Consider the following 19,373-nt stretch of genomic DNA (forward strand, 5'->3'; position numbering starts at 1 on the left):
TTGACTGTCAGTCAAACAGCCTCTTTTCCCACCTCCAATATTTTTATAACCAATAAACACACATGTTCAAAGACAATGAGAAGAAACACAATTTTTTTTATTGCCTCTATGATTTTTCTCCTGGGTTTTGCTCACAGCTGTGTCCGAGAGATTAATCTTTACTTCCTGGAGACTCCGGGTTGGCAACCTCACTCTGGGCCGTGGCCACTGATCTTCTGACCTGCGTTTTGTGCCTGGGAGCACTGGGTCATGGAATCCCCGTGTACAGAGCGCTGGTCAGACCACATCTGGAGATACTGCGTTCAGTTCTGGGCACCGCACCTCAGGAAGGATATATTGGCCTTGGAGGGGGTGCAGTGCAGATTCACCAGAATGATACCGGGGCTAAAAGGGTTAAATTATGAGGACAGGTTGTATAGACTAGGATTGTATTCCCTTGAATATAGATGATTAAGGGATGACCTAATTGAGGGGTTTAAGATGATTAAAGGAGTTGATAGGGTCGATAGAGAGAAACTATTTCCTCTGGTGGGAGAGCCCAGAACAAGGGGGCATAACCTTAAAATTAGAGCTAGGCCATTCAGGGTGATGTCAGGAAGCACTTCTTCACACAAAGGGGAGTGGAAATCTGGAACTCTCTCCCCCAAAAAGCCATTCAGGCTGGGGGTCAATTGAAAATGTCAAAACTGAGATTGATCGATTTTTGTTGGGTAAGGGTATTAAGGGTTACGGAACCAAGGAGGGTAGATGGAGTAGCGATACAGATCAGCCATGATCTAATTGAATGGCGGAACAGGCTCGAGGGGCTGAATGGCCTCCTCCTGTTCCTATGTTCCCAGAGTGCTTTGGCCCGGTAGTTTGATATCTATGATCTCTTAGTTTGTCATCCTTTAGCCAAACCAATCGTCATGTCAGAATGAATTTAAATATCTCCTAATGTTCAGTCAGTGACTTGTAACCCATTCACTTTCCTTAACGTGCAGAGTCCCACTGAAATCTACGTGCTACTGAAAGACGGAATGTCATTCGGTGAAGACCCAGAGGTTGAATTTCTGACGAGCACCGAGAGGGTGAAGAGTCAAGCAGCTCTTTGGAACAGTCAAACGCTTTGTGTAAAAGCTCTGGGTAAGACGGACGTCTCACGCCACACCATAGATGCGAGAAACAGGAAGTACTTCCTGCAGCCAGTGCACTCATCAAATTCAATTTAACTTGCATTGATCACATCCTCAGGATATCTCTTTGCAGCCAGCGCCTTTGAAGTGTTGGTATGCAGAGCAATTTACAGGCAGCAAGGACTCAAAAACAGCAAATGAGGTAAATGACCAATTAATCCGCCTTTGGCTGTTGTTGGTTGAGGGAGGAATATTGGCCCGGACACTGGATGAACTCACTGCTCTTAGTGCCATGGGAATGTTTGCAGACAGCTGTTTACCTGAAAGATAGCACCTCTGCGAGTGCAATACCCACCTCGGTTCTGCAAAGAAGTGTCAGCCCAGATTGTGTGCTTGAGTATTGGACTGGGATTGAGGAACCAAGCTGACACACCCAGATAGTTTGTAAGTTTTCAGGCTACCAGCAGAAGTATTGTCAAAAGTGCATCAGCACCGAGGAAATTGTGTCATAACAACAACTTGCATTTACATAGTACCTTAAACGTAGTAAAACATCCCAAGGCGCTTCACAGGAGCGATTATCAGACAAAATTTGACACCGAGCCGCATAAGGAGATATTAGGACAGGTGACCAAAAGTTTGGTCAAAGAGGGAGGTTCTAAGGAGGGTCTTAAAGGAGGAGAGAGAGAGGACGAGAGGCGGGGAGGGTTAGGGAGGGAATTCCAGAGCTTAGAGCTGAAGGCACGGCCGCCAATGGTGGGGCAAAGGGAGTGGGGGATGTGCAAGAGGCCAGAACTGAAGGAACGATGTTTAAACACAGGCAATGAGGGGAACTTTAAAAGCAGCCAATGAGGAGGGCATTAAACGGACCCAGTGAGCCAGCTTGTGATAAATGTTGGTCAAGACTTTGTCGACCTTTGAAGATTGTAGTTGTGCCTGTGTTTAACCCATTTATTTTAAGTGGGTTAAGTATTTTCCTGTGGTGCTGTACAGCTATAATGAGTGCTACAGCACTAGGATTTGTTATTCTCTGAGTATTACAGAGTCTGACCTACTGCAGGCAGCTCCTGTTGGCTGGTTTTAGACCAAAGGGCTGATTTTATGAAAATTCCCGAGTAGCACATATTGCAATTTCTCAATCTGTGGTCCTGAAGGGTAAAGTTTCTCTCAATCTCCTACAATCAGTCCTCAGATTCATCTCCATCACCTTAGTGTCAAGCCAACAAATCAAAGAAGTGTTTAAATGTAACTCTGAAGTTTCTGTTTCCATAGAATATGGCGAACATTGCTGCCACATGGAGTGATTGAGGCGAATAGCATAGATGGGAAAGCTAGATAAACACACGAGGGAGAAAGGAATAGAAGGATATGCTGATGGGGTGAGATGAAGTAGGGAGGGAGGAGGCCCGTGTGGAGCATAAACACCGGCATGGGCTGGTTGGGCCGAATGGCCTGTTTCTGTGCTGTACATTCTGTGTAATTCATTCCAAGAGGTTGTGAGCTTGGACATTGGGTCTTTTAGGGAGATGCTGTTCGTCAGTTTAGATACAAGCCTTCTCTAGGGCTGAGTTTCCTCAGTTGTCCCACTGGAATCCCACTGTATCTCTGGTGGAACGGCTCAGGAATAGGCCAGGACCTGGATACACCAGGGCCCGAACCGGACTTGGGCCTTATAAAGGGTGGAGCCTTCGACCGCCTCCCGTACAAGACCACTGACATGGGATGGGGTGGGGCTCGGAGTCAGGACCTGTCGAATGGCTGAGGCCGGTCAGATGATTGGTTCTCATTGGGTGAGGTCCAGTTCAGGGGTCCAGGTGAAAGAAATGGGCTGGACCCCTGAAGATGAGAGTATTTTTTTAAAAAAATTAGCATTGACCCTTTTGGTAGAGTGTGTGGAGGGGGAGAGGGGGCTTGAGGTGTTGCCATGAGACTTTTCTGGGGTACGTGGTGGGGGTCTGGAAAAATCTCAGCCCCTTGATGGTAGGTCAGTGCCAGAGTTTCTGGGCAGTGTGCAGTTGTGGGGGCGGGGGGCGCAAGATACGACTCTAGTGATTTAGGTACATGCTAGCCCCATGCAATAAGGTAAACTCCCACTGATCCAGTGCAGTCCGGCAGGGTCAGCGCTGGGGGGGTCAGCGCTGGGGGGGCCAGCACTGGGGGAGCCAGCACTAAGGGGACAGCACTGGGGGGCCAGAAGTGGAGGGTCAGCACTGGGGGGACAGCACTGAGGGGACAGCACTGGAGGGCCAGCAGTGGAGGGTCAGCACTGGGGGGACAGCACTGAGGGGACAGCACTGGAGGGACAGCAGTGGAGGGTCAGCACTGGAGGCGTCGGTGAGCGCAATCAGGCTTAACCACCAGATGCACCGCCTGTGGATTTTCAGGCCCTCTATCTTTTGGCAAATTTCTATTCCCCTGTGAAATCCATTTTATAAATCACTGGTTAGGCCCCAGCTGGAGTATTGTGTCCAATTCTGGGCACCGCTCTTTAGGAAGGATGTCGAGGCCTTGGAGAGGGTGCGGAGGAGATTTACCAGAATGGTCCCAGGGATGAGGGACTTCAGTTATGTGGATAGACTGGAGAAGCTGGGATTGTTCTCCTTAGAGCAGAGAAGGTTAAGGGGAGATTTAATCGAGGTGTTCAAAATTATGAGGGGTTTTGATAGCGTAGATGGGGAGAAACTGTTTCCAGTGGCAGGAGGGTCGGTAACCAGAGGACACAGATTTAAGGTGATTGGCAAAAAAACCAGAGGGGAGAGGAGGAGAATTTTTTTTACGCAGCGAGTTGTTCTGATCTGGAATGCGCTGCCTGAAAGGGCGGTGGAAGCAGATTCAATAATAACTTTCAAAAAGGAATTGGATAAATATTTGAAGAGGAAAAATTGCAGGGCTCTGGGGAAAGAGCAGGGGGAGTGGGACTAATTGGATAGCTCTTTCAAAGAGTCGGTACAGACACGATGGGCCGAATGGCCTCCGTCTGTGCCGTAAGATTCTATGATTCTATGATTCCATTACAAAACTTGGTTTTTAATTTAAAAAGAAATGTCTGTGGTATATGGAACGCAAAATATATGTTTAATTTTTAATTCAGCCTGCACTTTGCTAGTGGGCTGACATTTATCACTCTCCTCTCTGTCGACACTCATTTTTCTTGTGGTATTAAAATTGCACAATTTCGCTGCTGGGGTCTATTAAATATGTAAGGAGGAGATTTACTGCCGGTTGTCGAAGATGCCAGCTATAGGAAACTTTTAAAATCAGCCCTGATTATCGTAACCCTGGTTGTCGGGAATGCCGCCGCAGTAAAGAAAGGAAGGAAGGAAGAACTTGCATTTATATAGCACCTTTCACGACCTCAGGACGTCCCAAAGCGCTTAATGGCCAATGAGGTACTTTTGAAGTGTGGCCACTCATGTACTGTAGGAAGCGCGGCAGCTAATCTGCGCACAGCAAGATCCCACAAACAGCACCGTGATAATGACCAGATAATCTGTTTTTAATGACGTTGGGTGAGGGATAAATATTGGCCCAGGACAACAGTGGCCGTGGGATCTTTTACATCCACCCGAGAGGGCAGATGGGGCCTCGGTTTAACGTCTCATCCGAAAGTCGGCACCTCTGACAGTGCAGCCCTCCCTCGGTACTGCACTGGGAGCGTCATCCTGGATTATGTGCTTAAGTCTCTGGAGTTGGACTTGAACCCACGACCTTCTGACTCAGAGGTCAGAGTGCTTCCCACTGATCCACGGCAGTAAGGGTCCTGCTTGACTAAGCATCCTGACCTTTTGCAAAATTTTCAGCAGCCCCTCACATTCAACCCTTCAAATGAAGGTGCATCTTTAGACAGTCATGGAATCATAGAATCTTACAGCACAGAAGGAGGCCAGTCAGCCCATCTCTGTAACCTCCTCCAGCATTTCAACTCTCTGAGATCTCCGCACTCCTCCAGTTCTGGCCTCTTGCGCATCCCTGATTTTCATCGCTCCACCATTGGCGGCCATGCCTTCAGCTGCCTGGGCCCTAAGCTCTGGAATTCCCTCCCTAAATCTCTCCGCCTCTCTTTCTCTCTCTCCTCCTTTAAGACGCTCCTTAAAACCTACCCCTTTGACCAAACTTTTGATCATCTGTCCTAATATCTCCTTATGTGGCTTAGTGTCAAATTTTGTTTGATAATCGCTCCACGGGATGTTTTAATACATGAAAGGCGCTATATAAATGCAAGTTGTTGTTGTTACTAATATTACACAGTGTGATATTAGTGTTACTCCCATTTTGAGGCTTGCTCTTTCACCATCTCCCTTACGCTTCAAGAAAAAAGCTCATTGTTTGATTAATGAAGCAAAAAGAGAAAATGCTGGAAACATTCAGTAGGTCAGTCAACATCTGCAGAGAGAACAGATGAGCTAACATTTCAAATGCAGACCCATTTGATTAATGATCCTTCTCATGCTTCCAGCCTCCAGTCTCTCTCTCTCTCTCTCCCTTCAGTGTAAACTTTTAATTGCCCTATTTTATTAATTCCACTGTGATCAATACCTTCTCTGAACTTTCCTCCCGTGTTCTTTCCAAGCTGTGAATAGATTGACCCACAATGCTCTTCCTACTTCCAGACCGTATCGGCGGTTCCTCAGATCTGCTCCCGCTCCACCCGTTTACGTGGCGTAAATGGAGATCCTGCCGAATTCCCGGCAAAGTCCAGAAGTTTCCCGCTCTGACTCGTTCTGTCAGAGGACCTTAAGATCTGTGCGACTCCTCAACTTGCTCAGTCTCTCTCCTACAACGTGCAAGACTTTTAAAACTCAGGCTTTGTGACTCCAAACCACCAAGTCTTGTTCGCCTCCTACTCTTTGCGGTGTACGGTTAAGGGTTACCAACTCTGGACGGACGGATTCCTGGAGGTTTCATCACATGACCCCCTCGCCCCAACTGCGCCGCCCCCACTCTCCCGCCATTGGTCCATCCTCATGGTGACCCGCCACCCCACGGCCAATTGGAAAGTGAACAGACTGTTCGTTACCCGATTGGATGATTCTTGACCGCCAGTCAAACGGTCTTTTCCCCAATCTCCAATATTTTTACAACTAATAAACAAAAGTGTTCAAAGAAAATGAAATAAAAACTTTTTTAAACGCCCCTATGGTTTTTCTCCCGGGTTTTGCTTGCGACAGTGTCCTGGAGATTAATCTTTTAATTCCTGGAGACTCCAGGACAATCCTGGAGGGTTGGCAACCCCCTTGGTCCTACACTGTGGGCCTTGACCCTTCACCCAGCCTTCTCAATAAAAGAAATCCCATTGTTTCACAGCCCCATTACGGTGTACCCAACACTGTTCCACTTTCAGAAACAATATGAACGTCATTAATCCCAAGAAAAACTTAAAGCAGCTCCAGATATCATCAGCAGTTTTGTTTTGTAAACAAAATTCCACAAACAGCAATGCAGCAAAGAGCCATTATTACACTGATAAATTCTAAGTGCTTTGAACAAAAGCAATGACTGTCTCACATTCACTTGCATGAATTTGGCCAAGTATCTTGAACTCTTCACCATAAGTGGTCTCCAATAATGTCCGTTTTTCCCTTTTCCTGAACCAGGATATCCGAAGTTTCCCTGTGGTTGGTGCAGATTTTTTGAAAGCTATTTTGGCACTCAGTCCAAAGGAGTCCAGTGGTGCCTGTATCGATACTAAAGGGCAAATTCACCAATGCCTCTCTTCCTGTATTGTAGCCCCAGCCAGGAACATCGGAACAGGAGTAGGCCATTCAGCCCCTCAATCCTGTTGAGCATGGAAGTAGAGAATTTACTCTTGTACTCAAACAGCAAGTGGGCCTGACCACACAAGACACTAACTGATGGCAGAGGCTCTGGTCCAGTAAGTGGGTCAGCGGGGATCGGATTATAACATTTTCGTCCCAGTTTTCCTGCTGACAGGGCCTTGTGCCAGCAGTGAAGCCTGCACAGAATTGCCTCTCAGGTTATGGAAGTGTTGTGCGGTCCACACACTGGGACCTGTGGTATATTCTATGTACGTGTATATTCCTCCTCCTTTTCAGATAGATTTACACTTTCCCATTAGGTCAAAGAATCGGTACATGACCATATCTTTGAGTGTAAAATTCTAGACTGACACTCCCGGTGCAGTACTGAGGGAGTGCTGCACTGTCGAAGGTGCCATCTTTGGGATGAGACGTTAAGCAGGCTCGAGGGGCAACGTGGCCTCCTCCTGCAGCTATTTCTTATATTCTTATAAACCGAGGTCCCGTCTGCCCTCTCAGGTGGACGTAAATGATCTCATGGCATTATTTCGAAGAAGAGCAGGGGAGTTCTCCCTGGTGTTCAGGGGCCAATATTTATCCCTCAACCACCGTCACTAAAAACAGATGATCTGGTCATTATCACATTGCTTTTTGTGGGATCTTACTGTGCACAAATGTTTCCTACATTACAACAGTGATTACACATCAAAAAAAAATACTTAAAATTGGCTGTAAAACACCTTGGGATGTCCTGAGGACGTGAAAGGTGCTGTATAAATGCAAGTTCTTTTTTCTTTTCTTTAAGATTGAAGGGAATCAATTGTGAACAATTCCTGGTGTCGGGAGGTTCGCAAAGGCCGTGCTGACCTGACAAATGAATCTAGACAAAGCTGACTGGGTGATGCCAAAGTTACGCCCAACTGCAGTCTGATTGTTGACGGCAGCTTTGAAGTTAAGGGCAGCGGTCACTTTCACTGACGTCATTTCTGCGAACGTGGACCTGACAAGTCCTCTGTTAACACGGGTCACAAAACCGTAGAAATGTGAAGGTGTCCGACCAATCTGTGAAATTATTGCTGCAAACCTGTAGGATATTTCCAAATCCCCACCACAACTGGGATATCCCCACATCCCCACCACAACTGGGATATCCCCACATCCCCACCACAACTGGGATATCCCCACATCCCCACCACAACTGGGATATCCCCACACCCCCACCACAACTGGGATATCCCCACATCCCCACCACCACTGGGATATCCCGACATCCCCACCACAACTGGGATATCCCCACATCCCCACCACCACTGGGATATCCCCACATCCCCACCACAACTGGGATATCCCCACATCCCCACCACAACTGGGATATCCCCACATCCCCACCACAACTGGGATATCCCCACACCCCCACCACAACTGGGAATCCCCACCACAACTGGGATATCCCACATCCCCACCACAACTGGGATATCCCCACATCCCCACCACAACTGGGATATCCCCACACCCCCACCACAACTGGGATATCCCCACATCCCCACCACAACTGGGATATCCCCACATCCCCACCACAACTGGGATATCCCCACATCCCCACCACAACTGGGATATCCCCACATCCCCACCACAACTGGGATATCCCACATCCCCACCACAACTGGGATATCCCCACATCCCCACCACAACTGGGATATCCCCACACCCCCACCACCACTGGGATATCCCCACATCCCCACCACAACTGGGATATCCCACATCCCCACCACAACTGGGATATCCCCACATCCCCACCACAACTGGGATATCCCCACACCCCCACCACCACTGGGATATCCCCACATCCCCACCACAACTGGGATATCCCCACATCCCACCACCACTGGGATATCCCCACATCCCCAGCACAACTGGGATATCCCCACCACAACTGGGATATCCCCACATCCCCACCACAACTGGGATATCCCCACATCCCCACCACAACTGGGATATCCCCACATCCCCACCACAACTGGGATATCCCCACATCCCCACCACCACTGGGATATCCCCACATCCCCACCACAACTGGGATATCCCCACATCCCCACCACAACTGGGATGTCCCCACATCCCCACCACAACTGGGATATCCCACATCCCCACCACAACTGGGATATCCCCACATCCCCACCACAACTGGGATATCCCCACACCCCCACCACCACTGGGATATCCCCACATCCCCACCACAACTGGGATATCCCCACATCCCCACCACAACTGGGATATCCCCACATCCCCATCACAACTGGGATATCCCCACACCCCCACGACCACTGGGATATCCCCACATCCCCACCACAACTGGGATATCCCCACATCCCACCACCACTGGGATATCCCCACATCCCCAGCACAACTGGGATATCCCCACATCCCCACCACAACTGGGATATCCCCACATCCCCACCACAACTGGGATATCCCCACATCCCCACCACCACTGGGATATCCCCACATCCCCACCACAACTGGGATATCCCCACATCCCCACCACAACTGGGATATCCCCACATCCCCACCACAACTGGGATATCCCCACATCCCCACCACAACTGGGATATCCCCACATCCCCACCACAACTGGGATATCCCCACATCCCCACCACAACTGGGATATCCCCACATCCCCACCACCACTGGGATATCCCCACACCCCCACCACAACTGGGATATAAACCCCACATCCCCACCACAACTGGGATATCCCCACATCCCACCACCACTGGGATATCCCACATCCCCACCACAACTGGGATATCCCCACATCCCCACCACCACTGGGATATCCCCACATCCCCACCACAACTGGGATATCCCCACATCCCACCACCACTGGGATATCCCACATCCCCACCACAACTGGGATATCCCCACATCCCCACCACAACTGGGATATCCCCACATCCCCAGCACAACTGGGATATCCCTACATCCCCACCACCACTGGGATATCCCCACATCCCCACCACAACTGGGATATCCCCACATCCCCAGCACAACTGGGATATCCCCACATCCCCAGCACAACTGGGATATCCCCACATCCCCACCACAACTGGGATATCCCCACATCCCCACCACCACTGGGATATCCCCACATCCCCACCACCACTGGGATATCCCCACATCCCCACCACAACTGGGATATCCCCACATCCCCAGCACAACTGGGATATCCCCACATCCCCACCACCACTGGGATATCCCCACATCCCCACCACAACTGGGATATCCCCACATCCCCAGCACAACTGGGATATCCCCACATCCCCACCACAACTGGGATATCCCCACATCCCCACCACAACTGGGATACCCCCACATCCCCACCACAACTGGGATATCCCCACATCCCACCACCACTGGGATATCCCCACATCCCCACCACCACTGGGATATCCCCACATCCCCAGCACAACTGGGATATCCCCACATCCCCACCACAACTGGGATATCCCCACATCCCCACCACAACTGGGATATCCCCACATCCCCACCACAACTGGGATATCCCCACATCCCCACCACAACTGGGATATCCCCACATCCCCACCACAACCGGGATATCCCCACATCCCCACCACAACTGAGATATCCCCACATCCCCACCACAACTGGGATATCCCCACATCCCCACCACAACTGGGATATCCCCACATCCCCACCACCACTGGGATAGTCCCCACACCCCCACCACAACTGGGATATCCCCACATCCCCACCACCACTGGGATATCCCCACATCCCCACCACCACTGGGATATCCCCACATCCCCACCACCACTGGGATATCCCCACATCCCCACCACAACTGGGATATCCCCACATCCCCACCACCACTGGGATATCCCCACATCCCCACCACAACTGGGATATCCCCACATCCCCACCACAACTGGGATATCCCCACATCCCCACCACAACTGGGATATCCCCACATCCTCTCCACAACTGGAATATCCCCACACCCCCACCACAACTGGGCACTGGGGAGAACTCCCCTGCTCTTCTTCAAAATAGTGGCTGTGGGATCTTTTACATCCACCTGAGAGGGCAGACAGGGCCCCGGTTTAACGTCTCATCTGAGAAACGACACCTCCGACAGTGCAGCAATCCCTCAGTACTGCACTGGCGTATTAGCCAGTGTGCTATGTGCTCCAGTCTCTGGATTGGGACTTAGAACGCACGACCTCCTGGTCCAGAGACGAGAATGCTACCCACTGAGCCAGGCTGACATCTAATGCAACAAATTCGGCTCATTTACAAATGGCCACAATTTGTCCGTGAATAAAACAGCGCTCCGTGTGATACAAGATTTAGTGTTCACCAGGATATAGTTCCCGTGTAAATCTGCTTCAAAATATGATCCAGATAGTCAGAAAAAAAAATTAGGAAATTTCAAAGGAAATTCTGCAGAATGTCGAGTGATGACAAAATTCAGTAAAAAAATGGATGGGTGTCAGAATATAGACATGGAGGGACATGCAGGAGTTTAATTTCCCGGTGGATGTTCTCCAAGGAAATCTGAATGAATGATAGGTTCTTCACAAATAATCAACAAAAGACCATTCATTCCATGCTCTTAAAAATAATAAGTCTCAAACTGAACACTGGTGAGATGTTGATTCATTTTATAATATGTACCAGAATGCACACCAGCGCACTCTTCATTGTTTGATTTACTTGGCCGATTGACGAGAAGGTTCATCAGATTTTTTTATTGAATCTTCGATGTTTCTTTCATTAACTTCCATTCCTTAGACGTGCGGCACATTGGGACCTTGCTGAGAGATGTGACAAGTGTTGATTCAAGGCCGCTTTAGCATTAGAGACACGATGGGCAGATCGGAAACGTCCCTTGGAAAATTACAATTTTCTCAGTGCTATTTTTGAGAGTTGTTGTGGCCAGTAATGTACTCATTGTAAATCTCTTCCTATAACTTTCCATTCTAAGCTGCCAAAGCTTCTTCTCCGGCTTCATGCAGTGAGAGTGGTGCAATCTTGGATTCTAAATGAAGCAATGTAAATATTCAAATAACAGAGAGAGCGAAGTGGTGGGAAAATATAACATAAGAAATAAAAACATAAGAAATAGGAGCAGGAGTAGGCCATGCGGCCCATCGAGCCTGCACTGCCGTTCAATCAGATCATGGCTGATCTTCGACCTCAACTCCACTTTCCCGCCCGATCCCCATATCCCTTGATTCCCCTAGAGTCCAAAAATCTATCGATCTCAGTCTTGAATATTCTCAACGACTGAGCGTCCACAGCCCTCTGGAATGGAGAATTCCAAAGATTCACAACACTCTGAACAAAGAATTTTTTCCTCATCTCGCTCCTAACTGGCCGCCCCCTTATCTAGAGACTATGATCCCTAGTTCTAGACAAGTTCGGGGCTGTGGGAGTTGGTAATGTGTCACTGCACAAGAGGAGACTGAACTTTGCTTTTGAAACACTTTCAAACTGCCTGGTCATCTGTCTTTATGTAATGATGGAGATAAATACTTGGTAGAGCACACCTAACTATTCATAGGAACATAGGAACAGGAGGAGGCCGTTCAGCCCCTCTAGCCTGTTCTGTCATTCAATCAGATCATGGCTGATCTGTATCTTAACTCCATCTACCCGCCTTGGTTCTGTAACCCTTAATACCCTTACCCAACAAAAATCTAACAATCTCAGTTTTGAAATTTTCAATTGACCCCCAGCCTCAACAGCTTTTTGGGGGAGAGAGTTCCAGATTTCCACCCCCCTTTGTGTGAAGAAGTGCTTCCTGACATCGCCCCTGAACGGCCTAGCTCTAATTTTAAGGTTATTCCTGTGAAGAACAATGAGAAAATGAATCTCACACAGTAAATGGTTTCCTGTCTTTTCTAGTTGCAGATTTGGTTAGGGCCTCAGCTGGAGTATTGTGTCCGATTCTGGCCACCACACTTTAGGAAGGATGTCGAGGTCTTGGAGAGGGTGCAGAGGAGATTTACTAGAACGGTCCCAGGGATGAGGGACTTCAGTTACGCGGAAAGACTGGAGAAGCTGGGGTTGTTCTCCTTGGATCAGAGAAGGTTATGGGTAGATTTAATAGAGGTGTTCAAAGTTATGAAGTGTTTTGATAGAGTGGACAGGGAGAAACTGTTTCCAGTGGCAGAAGGGTCTGTAACCAGAGGACACAGATTTAAGATAACTGGCAAAAAACCAGAGGGGAGATGAGGAGAAATTGTTTTTACGCAGTGAGTTGTTCTGATCTGGAACGCGCTGCCTGAAAGGGCGGTGGAAGCAGATTCAATAATAACTTTTGAAAGGGAATTGGATAAATACTTGAAAAGGAAAAATTTGCAGGGTTATAAGAACATAAGAACATAAGAAATTGGAGCAGGAGTAGGCCAATCGGCCCCTCGAGCCTGCTCCGCCATTCAATAAGATCATGGCTGATCTGATCCCAACCACAAATCTAAAGAACACAAGTCGGAGCAGGACCCGGCCACATAGCCCCTGGGCCCTCTCCGCCACCCACAGGGCATTGACCGATCCGAACTCAGCTTCATGTCCAATTTCCTGCCCGCTCCCCATAACCCCTAATTCCCTTTACTTCTAGGAAACTGTCTATTTCTGTTTTAAATTTATCTAATGATGTAGCTTCCACAGCTTCCTGGGGCAGCAAATTCCACAGACCTACCACCCTCTGAGTGAAGAAGTTTCTCCTCATCTCAGTTTTGAAAGAGCAGCCCCTTATTCTAAGATTATGCCCCCTAGTTCTAGTTTCACCCATCTTTGGGAACATCCTTACTGCATCCACCCGATCAAGACCCTTCACAATCTTATATGTTTCAATAAGATCGCCTCTCATTCTTCTGAACTCCAATGAGTAGAGTCCCAATCTACTCAACCTCTCCTCATATGTCCGCCCCCTCATCCCCGGGATTAACCGAGTGAACCTTCTTTGTACTGCCTCGAGAGCAAGTATGTCTTTTCTTAAGTATGGAGACCAAAACTGTATGCAGTATTCCAGGTGCGGTCTCACCAATACCTTATATAACTGCAGCAATACCTCCTTGTTTTTATATTCTATCCCCCTAGCAATAAAAGCCAACATTCCGTTGGCTTTCTTGATCACCTGCTGCACCTGCATACCAACTTTTTGATTTTCTTGCACTAGGACCCCCAGATCCCTTTGTACTGCAGTACTTTCCAGTCTCTCGCCATTAAGAAAATAACTTGCTCTCTGATTTTTCCTGCCAAAGTGCATAACCTCACATTTTCCAATATTATATTGCATCTGCCAAATCTCCGCCCACTCACCCAGCCTGTCTATATCCCCTTGCAGGTTTTTTATGTCCTCCTCACTCTCTACTTTCCCTCCCATCTTTGTATCATCTGCAAATTTTGATATGTTGCACTCGGTCCCCTCCTCCAAATCGTTAATATAGATTGTAAAGAGTTGGGGACCCAGCACCGGGGAAAGAGCAGGGGGGAGTGGGACTAATTAGATAGCTCTTTCAAAGAGCCGGCACAGGCACGATGGGCCGAATGGCCTCCTTCTGTGCTGTGTGATTCCATGAAGTCCTTTTATTCCTCTGTAGGTATGTGAGGCTGTGCTATTCAGCTTTTATTACTTTGGAAACCTCTGCTGATGGACAATGACGAGTTGGAATGAGTCCTTCTTTGGTTTTGGGTGTGACAGTGTCTGTAATGGAGGCGGGAGGGCTCGTGTTGCTTTGCAGGCTAACATTTGTTCAGCAGATGTTTTTATTAATACAAAACTCTGAAGCGGCATCAAAGAAAGCAAGAACTTGGATTTTTATAGTTCCTTTTGCATTCTCAGGAGATCCCAACAATGCTTCACAAGGAATTAATTACTTTTGAAGTGCAGACACTGCAAGTCGCACATAGCAAGGTCCCAGAAACAGCAGATGGCATAAATGACCCGTTAATCTGATTTGATGCGGTTGATTGGGGGAAGAATGTTGGCCAGGACACGGGAGATTCCCCTGCTTTTCATTGAAAAAAAGAGTCCAGAACTAAAATTAGAGCTCGGCCGTTCAGGGGTGATGTCAGGAAGGACTTCTTCACACAAAGGGGAGTGGAAATCTGGAACTCTCTCCCCCAAAAAGCTGTTGAGACTGGGGGTCAATTGAAAATTTCAAAACTGAGATTGATAGATTTTTGTTGGGTAAGGGTATTGAGGGTTACGGAACTGAGGCGGGTATTTGGAGTTAAGATACAGATCAGCCATGATCTAATTGAATGGCGGAACATTCCAGAGATTTGAGCCCCATAATTCCAGGCTGACACTCCCAGTGCAGTACTGAGGGTGATCTGCATTGTTGCAGGTGCCGTCTTTCAGAAGAGACGTTAAACCAAGGCCCTGTCTGCTCTCTCAGGTGGATATAAAAGATCCCTTGGCACTATTTTGAAGAAGATCAGGGGAGTTCTCCCCATTGTCCTGGACAATATTTATCCCTCAGGCAACACCTAAAAACAGATTATCTGGTCATTATCACATTTCTGTTTGTGGGATCTTGCTGTGCGCAAATTGGCTGCCGCGTTTCCTACAATACAACAGTGACTACACTTCAAAGTGTTTTTGGACATCCTGAGGTCATGAAAGGCGCTATATAAATGCAAGTCTTTTTTCATTCATTCCTCTATTACAGACTTCCCTCCTGGTCCTGTGACAATGAACCTTTACTGTGGAGGAGTCATTACAGCCAAGGCTGACCTCCTGTACTACACTGTGATGGAAGAAATTGGCCGATTGCTACTTAGAGCAGCTGATCCAATGGAATTCATCTGTCAGGTAAGGAAAATACTGCCCACTAAAAGATGCTTAAAGGAATCAAATTGCACTGTTTCTCTCCGACCGGACCTGCTCGATTCGTATCGCGATGGAATTGGACTTTTCTTTTTCACAAGAAGAAACACAAGGAGGGAAATGGCCGAGTAAAATAGTGAAGGAATTGCAGGGAGGGTGTGAAAATTCTCAGCCGGGCACCGCACTTTAGGAAGGATGTCAAGGCCTTGGAGAGGGTACGGAGGAGATTTACCAGAACGGTACCAGGGATGAGGGACTTCAGTTACGTGGAGAGACTGGAGAAGCTGGGGTTGTTCTCCTCAGAGCAGAGAAGGTTAAGGGGAGATTTAATAGAGGTGTTCAAAATTATGAGGGGTTTTGATAAAGTAAATGAGGAGAAACTGTTTCCAGTGGCAGAAGGGTCGGTAACCAGAGGACACAGATTTAAGGTAATTTGCAAAAGAATCGGAGGTGTTCACTAGATTGCCAGTAATTGACTCCATTTTGTGTAGATTATCGAGAAGATTCACAGTTTCCAGTTTGTTTAAGATGTGTCCTGTAGCATCGGTATAATCCCAAACAGTCAGAGCCATTCTGAGAGGCTGTAACATTTTATAGCACAATCACGAGATACGCCACTGGACAGGATTCTTACTCCTCCAGTGCAATCAGTGACATCAACAGGCAAAGGAAAATACCTGGTATATTCAGGGCTGGACAGTGCTGATCTATCTTGGACAAGTGACTGTCTGACCAGACAACTAACTGGATCTATTGAAGTGGTTCAGTTCTTTAACAATTTGCCAGCTCTTTTATTCCATCTCTGCCTGTTATTCCCATTTGTAATGTAATTTGCATTTTGGGGAGACAAGAGATAAGAACTTGAGTTTTGCTACAAAAGCAAAACGCCTGTCTCCATCGCAACAGAAAGTGGAGCTTAGAGACAGAATGGGGCCACCAGATGGGAGTTCATAGAATGATACAGCACAAAAAGAGGCCATTCAGCCTATTGTGCCTGTGCTGGCTCTTTAAAGAGCTATCCAATTAGTTCCACTCCCCCTGCTCTGTCCCTATAGCCCTGCAAATTTCTCCTTTTCAAGTATTTATCCAATTCCCTTCTGAAAGTTATTATTGAATCTGCTTCCACCGCCCTTTCAGGCAGCGCATTCCAGATCATCACAACTCGCTGCGTTAAAAAAAAATTCTTCTCATCTCCCCTCTGGTTCTTTTGCCAATTATCTTAAAAATGGGAGTTCCAAATCAATACCTGGATTATGTAAGAGTCTGGAGATACAAACTGATGTCTGAAATAGCGTTGAGACCGAGGATTGCTTAAGAGAATATAAAGTGGCTCCAATCTCGACAATCAATTCAGTTAGAGCCCCAGTGCCAGATAATTGAAGAGTTTGCTCTCAGTAGAATCTTTTCTGCTTTCCAATTAAACAGTGAGGAATGCTGAATGACTCCTCAGTGCAGGTACTGATGGAGCACTGCATCGTCAGGGATGCTGATTTTCAGATGAAGCATTAAACAATGACCCCATCTGCCCGCTTAGGATGTAAAAGATCCCATGTTACTATTTGAAGAAAAGCTAGGAGCTGGTGTCCTGGCCAACATTCATCGCTCAGTCAATCAGCACCAAAATGGATTAACTGGTCAATCATCTCATTAGTTGTATGTGGGATCTTGCTGTGTGTATATTGGGTATTGTGCTTTCAACACAAGAACATAAGAAATAGGAGCAGGAGTAGGCCATACGGCCCCTCGAGCCTGCTCCACCATTCAATCAGATCATGGCTGATCTTCGACCTCAACTCCACTTTCCTGCCGATCCCCATATCCCTTGATTCCCCTAGAGTCCAAAAATCTATCAATCTCAGCCTTGAATATACTCAACAACTGAGCATCCACAGCCCTCTGGGGTAGAGAATTCCAAAGATTCACAACCCTCTGAGTGAAGAAATATTTCCTCATCTCTGTCCTAAATGGCCGACCCCTTATCTTTAGACTTTGCCCCCTAGATCTAGACTCGCCAGCCAGGGGAAACAGCCTCTCAGCATCTATCCTGTCCAGCCCTCTAAGAATTTTATACGTTTCAATGAGATCACCTCCCATTCTTCTAAACTTCAGAGAGTATAGGCCAATTCTACTCAATCTCTCCTCATAGGACAACGCTCTCATCCCAGGAATCAATGTAGTGAACCTTCGTTGCACCACCTCTAAGGCAAGTATATCCTTCATTAGATAAGGAGACCAAAACTGTACACAGTACATAGAAACATAGAAAATAGGAGCAGGAGTAGGCCATTCGGCCCTTCGAGCCTGCTCCGCCATTCAATATGATCATGGCTGATCCTCTATCTCAATACCATATTCCTGCTCTCTCCCCATACCCCTTGATGCCTTTTGTGTCTAGAAATCTATCTAGCTCCTTCTCAAATATATTCAGTGACTTGGCCTCCACAGCCTTCTGTGGTAGAGAATTCCACAGGTTCACCATCCTCTGAGTGAAGAAATTTCTCTTCATCTCAGTCCTAAATGTCCTACCCCTTATCCTGAGACTGTGACCCCTCGTTCTGGACCCCCCCAGCCAGGGGAAACATCCTCCCTGCATCCAGTCTGTCTAGCCCTGTCAGAATTTTATATGTTTCAATGAGATCCCCTCTCATTCTTCTAAACTTGAGTGAATACAGGCCGAGTCGACCCAATCTCTCTTCATACGACAGTCCTGCCATCCCAGGGATCAGTCTGGTGAACCTTCGCTGCACTCCCTCTGGCAAGTGTATCCTTTCTTAGGTAAGGAGACCAAAACTGCACACAATACTCCAGGTGGGGTCTCACCAAGGTCCTGTATAACTACAGTAAGACATCCCTGCTCCTGTACTCAAATCCTTTTGCAATGAAGGCCAACATACCATTTGCCTTCCTAACTGCTTGCTGCACCTGTATGTTTGCTTTTAGTGACTGGTGTACAAGGACACCCAGGTCCCTTTGTACATCAACATTCCCCAATCTATCACCATTTAAATAATACTCTGCCTTTCTGTTTTTCCTTCCAAAGTGGATAACTTCACATTTATCCACATTATACTGCATCTGCCATGTATTTGCCCACTCACTCAACTTGTCTAAATCGCCTTGAAGCCTCTTTGCATCCTCCCCACAACTCACAATCCCACCTAGTTTTGTGTCGTCAGTAAACTTGGAAATATTACATTTAGTTTCCTCATCCAAATCATTGATCTATATTGTGAATAGCTGGGGCCCAAGCACTGATCCCTGCGGTACCCCACTAGTCACCGCCTGCCACCCCGAAAAAGACCCATTTATTCCTACTCTCTGTTTCCTGTCTGTTAACCAATTTTCAATTCATGCCAGTATATTCCCCTCAATCCCATGTGCTTTAATTTTGCACACTAACCTCTTATGTGGGACTTTATCAAAGGCCTTCTGAAAATCCAAATAAACCACATCCACTGGTTCTCCCTTGTCTATTCTACCAGTTACATACTCAAAAAACTCCAGTAGATTTGTCAAACATGATTTCCCTTTCATAAATCCATGTTGACTTTGTCTAATCCCGTTGATATTTTCTAAGTGTCCTGTTATCACACCCTTTATAACAGACTCTGGCATTTTCCCTACTATTGATGTTGGGCTAAC

General features: G+C 47.4%; 1 protein-coding gene across 4 annotated transcripts in view; it reads left to right on the plus strand.

Annotated features, from left to right (window-relative positions):
* LOC137331133 (B-cell scaffold protein with ankyrin repeats-like) overlaps positions 1-19,373 on the plus strand; it is a 230,899-nt gene that overhangs the window by 54,133 nt on the left and 157,393 nt on the right. For all 4 annotated transcript variants that reach the window (XM_067994740.1, XM_067994748.1, XM_067994756.1 and 1 more), the window contains exons 5-6: positions 984-1,125; positions 15,574-15,716. In XM_067994740.1, coding sequence (XP_067850841.1) covers positions 984-1,125; positions 15,574-15,716 — 285 coding nt within the window. The remainder of the gene's footprint in view (positions 1-983; positions 1,126-15,573; positions 15,717-19,373) is intronic.

Source organism: Heptranchias perlo, chromosome 1 (assembly GCF_035084215.1).
Source record: "Heptranchias perlo isolate sHepPer1 chromosome 1, sHepPer1.hap1, whole genome shotgun sequence".
In the NCBI taxonomy this organism is placed as follows: Eukaryota; Metazoa; Chordata; class Chondrichthyes; order Hexanchiformes; family Hexanchidae; genus Heptranchias; species Heptranchias perlo.